This window comes from Aphidius gifuensis, linkage group LG1, assembly GCF_014905175.1.
Source record: "Aphidius gifuensis isolate YNYX2018 linkage group LG1, ASM1490517v1, whole genome shotgun sequence".
NCBI lineage: Eukaryota > Metazoa > Arthropoda > Insecta > Hymenoptera > Braconidae > Aphidius > Aphidius gifuensis.
The window spans coordinates 16,213,249-16,219,531 of record NC_057788.1 but is presented as its reverse complement, the minus strand read 5'-3'; the positions used below and the strand labels follow the sequence as shown (position 1 = coordinate 16,219,531).

The window sequence follows — 6,283 nt, the reverse complement described above, 5'->3', positions numbered from 1 at the left end:
ACAAATGTTTATGAATTTATGGAATTTGCTACCAAAAATAAAAGTGACGATGACATTCTTTTTAGAGACGAAGATAAAAATAAAGTTATTAGTAAACTTCAAAGCATAAAAGAAAGAGAATTTAAAAATACTGATGAGATAGATATATTATTACTTGAAAAAAAATTTATTAAATCAATTTGCAATAGCACACTTTATCATGACGCACCTGAACCTTTAGATTATGATGAATATAATAAATTAAGCACTCGCAAAATAGAAAAACATGAAGACAGAATCAGAATAATGGGAATCAGAAATATTTTAAGAGAAGCAAAAATTCGTATGTCAAGTAGATGTTTTCTCGTAAATAGATTCAATTTAAACCAATATTTTAAAGAAATTAAAATACATCCAATAATAATACTAGACGAAATTGCCAAGCTGATGCACACAACACCATATTACCATGACGTTAGTTCTACACAAAAATTAAATAGAAATAAAAAAATATTTATACAAATAAAAGTGGGAAATTATGAAACAATAAAATGGGGAAGAAATTTTGACCGCACAATAAATAATGCAACACTTGCTTTAATTGAAATGATTATGACTGATAACGAGTATTACGAAATAACACCGGTCGGAAATTCTAGAAAATATTTTTGTCGTACAGATGAATTAAAAAAATTTTGTAAAATTAATCACTATTTAATACCAAATTATACTTATATCGGAAAAGTAAATGAGCTAATAAATAATAAAAATAAAACAATATTTATGGTAAAATGTCAAGTAAATAAAGAACACGTAATTACTGGGGGCGAGTCATTAATTGAAGCTCGGATGCTAGCAGCTCAAGTCATGTTAGAATACCTAAATAAAGATTAATACCTCAAATTTACCTATCCTCAAACCATACATTTAAAAACAATACCGAAACATTGAAAACAAATAAACTAAACATATCATACAACATTAATATACAATTCATGATACACACAATATAAAAATCTTAACACTATATACATAAATACAAATAAAATATTGAATGCAACGATGGTCATCTCAACGGAGCTTGGAACAACGAATATAGAGTGAATTGGCAACACCGCTTCTATAAAATATATACCAAAAATCAAGAAATAAATTAATTAAATAAATCTACAAGTGGACGCCTTAACGGTGGTCATCAAGGAGAAGATTAGCACAAAACGGAGACGACGAGAAGGGGAGATGCACATGCAGTTAGCCAGCGTGAGGAGAAAATAAAAGAGTGCAGTTAATTAGAGAAAGAGATCGCATGCAACGGTAAGACAATGAATGCATCCCATATGATCACACAAAAGAAAAAGAGGGGAACGCATCACCGGCCGACGCCCGACGCTAATTAATCAAACACATTATGCAAATAGCCTTGACACTGAGTGCTGAAAAATTTATTAATAAAATACTTTAAATAAAATCATTATTATTTACAAAAAAAAAAAAATAGAAAAATGGAGATACTTAAAATATACGACATTATTGAAATTTGCAAATATTTAAATAGATCAGAAAGAGTGGCATTTATTCAACAATGTGAAGAAACTGGAGGAGAACTATTATTGACAGAACATTTGGATACAACAATTACGGAATTAAGCAGTGATCAAATAGAGTGGATTTTAAGATATAATAAATATGTAATTGATAAGCTATCAATTTGCGGAGACGTTAATTTTGGTGTTATTCTGAGTGCAATAAGAGAGTGTGAATTTTTAGAAGACATAGTCTTAATCGGAAGTGATGTCACCGGGGAAGAATTAAAGTGTTTAATAAATACTGTGAAAAATTTAAAAAAATTGGACATTACTGCAAGCTACAGACTAGAAAAAGATCAATTAATATCGGCAATAAATTTGGGTACTAATATTACGAATCTAATATTATATGATGTGCCGGCAGTGGATGACGATGTGCTAATAGCATGTTCTCACATTCAACACCTGGATGTTGGAGGAACAGAAATCACGGATGAAGGATTGATAATATTCGCAAACAATAATCAAAATCTGAAATCGATTGGTCTGGAGGAAACACGACGAATCACAGGGGAGGCGGTTGATAATATAGCAGAAAAATTTGAGCAGAGACAACAGGCAGTCATATTTAAAATTGACAGAGATTTAAGGAGGTTATGCACAAATTCATTGCGGGTGTTGCGGGGCGCTTCTGACGTCACAGACAAAACTGAAATCCGACTACACTGTAAAAAAATAAAGTGAAAAGCGCCTGCGCCCCATATACAATATATGGGATTGCGGGTATGTGTGTGTGTTTGAACATGCCATACGTTGCCACATCTAATTTTTGTAAAGTTTATAATTAATTACTCATTAATTGACCGATCAACATATGAAAATTTTTCGCGCAATTAATAAAACTCGGTTTCTAGTATATGCGTGATTTTTTTCAAGACTTTTTCATCATTTTTTCTATCCGAAAAAAATGGTTGAAATCTCCATAAGAGCCAATGTTAAATATTATTTTCAATAATTAATTAGAAAAAATTTAACCGATCAACATAAGAAAATAATTATACCGTTGTATTCAGAATGAAAAGATCTACTTGTGTACAAAATTTCAGAACATTCTCATTATATTTTTTAAAAAAAGAGTAATTTGTGCATAACCTCCTTAAGTGGATGGGTTAAGAACAAGGACCAGCACAAAATCGTCAGCTTCGAGATAAATTGGCAAGATTAGAAAATAAGTTTTTTTTTTATCTAATAAACAATTAATTTTCTTTTTATCATAAAATATTTTTTTTTGGGAGATAAATATAAATAACCAAATAATATTACGGGATTTTAATCATAATTAAAATAAATTTTTATATAATAATTTTTTTACATTTTTTTTATGGGAATTTTAATAATCATATTTTTAAAATATTTTTACTTGTAAATATTTTTGTAGAATCACCGACAACTTCTATTTTTAATCAGCACACATCAAATTCAGACGTAAAATATTTTCTTGTTTTGGATATAATAATGGCCAAAAACTACTCAATAAAATCATTTACACCGCTGATAATTCTCTTGATAAAAGAATGAGGTAAAAATGTAAAAATTTTCCAACATGGCCAACTAATAATTAATAATTAATTTCGATAAATTTTTTTTGTGTTGTTTGATGACAAAATAAACAGAGTTGAATGAGGATACAAAAATATAAATAAAATATATATAAAAAAATAATAATATTGCAAAAGGGATATATTTTGATAATCATAATGTAATAAGATAAAATTTTTTTTTCTTAATTCGTTGCAGTCGTTTTTACAGACTGTCATCGACTTTTCTTGGGGGGGAGTTGTGACGTATTTGCATAGTCTACAATATTAGAATTAAATTCACCGGATGTAACACAATCATTTATACCAACATTTAAGATCATATAGCAACAACAGTCAACGGGAATATTTTTTCGCCGATTTATTCATTTTTAATTCTAAAAATTAATAAAATAAAATATAAGTCTGTAAGATTTCATATACAAGAATTTGCTGACTATCATGGGAACAATGTTTTAGGATTGGTCAAAGCAATATTCCTACCACAAATTATTTTTCAAAACCAAGATTATAAAAACTGTAACAATGTCACAACACTCACTCTTGTTTTTAATCTCAACGTATACTTTTTAATCATTAATTAAATATTCAACATTAAATAAAAATTGTGTTAATTATTTTAAAACCAATCACTAAACAAAAATTCCATTATCATTGAATTATTGACATATCGTTGTGTTAAGTTCAGACTACTACAACATCTACAGGTCGATCATCCACATTGACACGCCTCACACATACTGGACTTACACAAATTCAACATCAAGGTATTTTTATAAATTCTAACACATTTTCCTCTCCTAAATCCTGTTACCCAGTAGGGAATAACAAAATTAGGTAAAATCAAACATTTGTTTACTGACTTGTTTATTTTAAATAACATTCATAATTTAATTTTTTTGTTTTTGTTTCCTTAAGTTTAATTAAATTATTTCATATTAATAAAAATAAACCTGTCTCGTAACAATTCTTTTCCTACTCCCTCCACTTCACCATTATTTAATAAAATGTCATTGAATATTTTTTTCTATAAAAATCGAAAAAACTTTATAACTACACTACCTCATCGCTAGTTTTTAGTTCAGATTCTGTAGAACTTTTGTTTAAAGCATCATAAAAACCAGAAGTAATTGTGTTGTTCATATTGTAAGGGCGAAAAATATTATCACGTGTCATCTGGCTAGGACGATTCCAATTGGTTAACTGTATAATGAAGATAAACATTAATTAAAAAATTAATAATAAATTTTTTTTTCTTTATTGTCTATGGTAAGTTATAAAAAAAAAAGAAAAAGAAAACAGAAATAAATATTTTATAATTACTACTAAGCAGAAAAATAATAAATAAATGAATAGACTTTTAAACATATAATACATACATTAGTAGGCTGATAAAAATTATCCCATTCTTGATAATTATAGTTAACATCATTTAATGTCGACACAGAATTAATTTGCGATAATAGCATCGAATTATTATTTGAACAATGACCATAAGTAACAGGAAACAATGACTTATTATGGTATGAAGAGTTTCTTATCTAGAAAAAAAAAAAAATAATAAAACAAAGTTTTACAAAGATTTTGAATTTTAATATCAATAGAAATTTAACGAAATTTTTTTAGAAAATTATGATCGAGAGCGAACAATATTTGATTACACTAATGAGCTTGAATAAATAACAATATTTATCTATACAAGAAAATGTCATTTTTTCTTCATTAACACAATGTCTAATTTGAGTCAAGAGAAAATAATATATCGTACGAACTGAGAATGCTATTTAATTTAATTTTATATGAGAATTAAAAATTGCAATAAAATTTTTAATAGATCACTAAGATACAGAAATCATAATAACAATTAAAACATTCTAAAAAAAATTTAAATAGAGCATTATAAATATTCAATTACTCAATTAACATGCTAGAAAAGTTTGACTTAAAAAAATTTAGACATTGTTCAAAATGAAATAAACATAATAATAATGTTTAGAAAACATAAATAGATTTTTAATTGACTAAAAAATAAAAAAAATTCAACAGTGTATTTTATATGACAATGAATTATTTAACAAGGAATACAAAACAACTAACACCTTCTATTGGTAAATTTTTTTTAAAATAACTTTTAAAAAAATTTTTTTTTTAAATATAAATTTTTATAAAAAAATAGAAAAAAAAAATTATTCAAAGCTCAAAAAAATTAAATAAAAAAAATTAAATAACTATAGTTAAAAAAATTACTCGTTATTACAGAAAAAAAATAATAATACAAATAATATTTTCTTGATGTTATTTTCTAAATTCACTGATAATTAACATTTACTTAATGATTTTGTTAAAAATTATACTGGCACAAAATTTAAATAATTTGATTATGTTCATGGACTTGAATTCACTATAGTATTCATTGAAGTTTGAAAAAAAACAAAATAAATCGATATCATTGATTAACATAATTGTAATTAAATTTTTGAATGTTTAAACTACTATTAAAATGATACAATAAATGATATAGAACAGTTTACTTATTCTACAAGATAAATGAAATAGAAAGAAAAAAAAAATTATTAAAATCGACATCATAAAAATGTTACAGAAAAAATGATAAATTACATTTGAAAATAAATTGACTAAAAAATACTAAAAAAAGGTTTGTTAATTCCATAAAGTAGATTTTACGAACAGAAATAAATAACCAATAATATATTCAGAAAAAAAAAATTGTCTAGTAATTTTTTAAATTAAAAATTAAAAAGCTGGAATAAAACACAAATAAAAAGTAAAATAAAATGACTAAAGTTAAGAAACTACTTATAATCATGAACAAGGTAAAAATATAAAAATTTAAGTGTTTTGTTTTTAACTTTTAAATTAATAAATGATTAATAAAAACTTACTGGTTTTGGTAAAAACAAAGCTGGTTGAATACTTGAATTTTTTGTTTGTGTTGATAAATTTTCAATACTTGTAATTGGTGTTGAACAAGATGATTGTGGATGTTCAGCATTTACCATAGTAACATTTGAAGTCTAAAAAAGTATAAAAATAATTGAAAAATGAAAATTTTATGATACATACCCTTTAAGAGTTACTCTATATATTAATATAAAAATAATTGTTTCTTGACGTTATTTAATAAATTTATTCATAAATATTATATACTTACTGGTTTTG

General features: G+C 25.4%; 1 protein-coding gene across 1 annotated transcript; it reads left to right on the top strand.

Moving 5' to 3' along the window:
* The first annotated feature begins 1,244 nt into the window (after nucleotides 1-1,244).
* On the top strand, nucleotides 1,245-2,825 carry LOC122849837. The gene is made up of 2 exons (XM_044148681.1): nucleotides 1,245-2,155; nucleotides 2,667-2,825. Exons 1-2 carry the CDS (start codon nucleotides 1,482-1,484, stop codon nucleotides 2,728-2,730), a joined length of 738 nt encoding a protein of 245 aa, XP_044004616.1. The 5' UTR covers nucleotides 1,245-1,481; the 3' UTR covers nucleotides 2,731-2,825.
* Nucleotides 2,826-6,283: the final 3,458 nt, after the last annotated feature.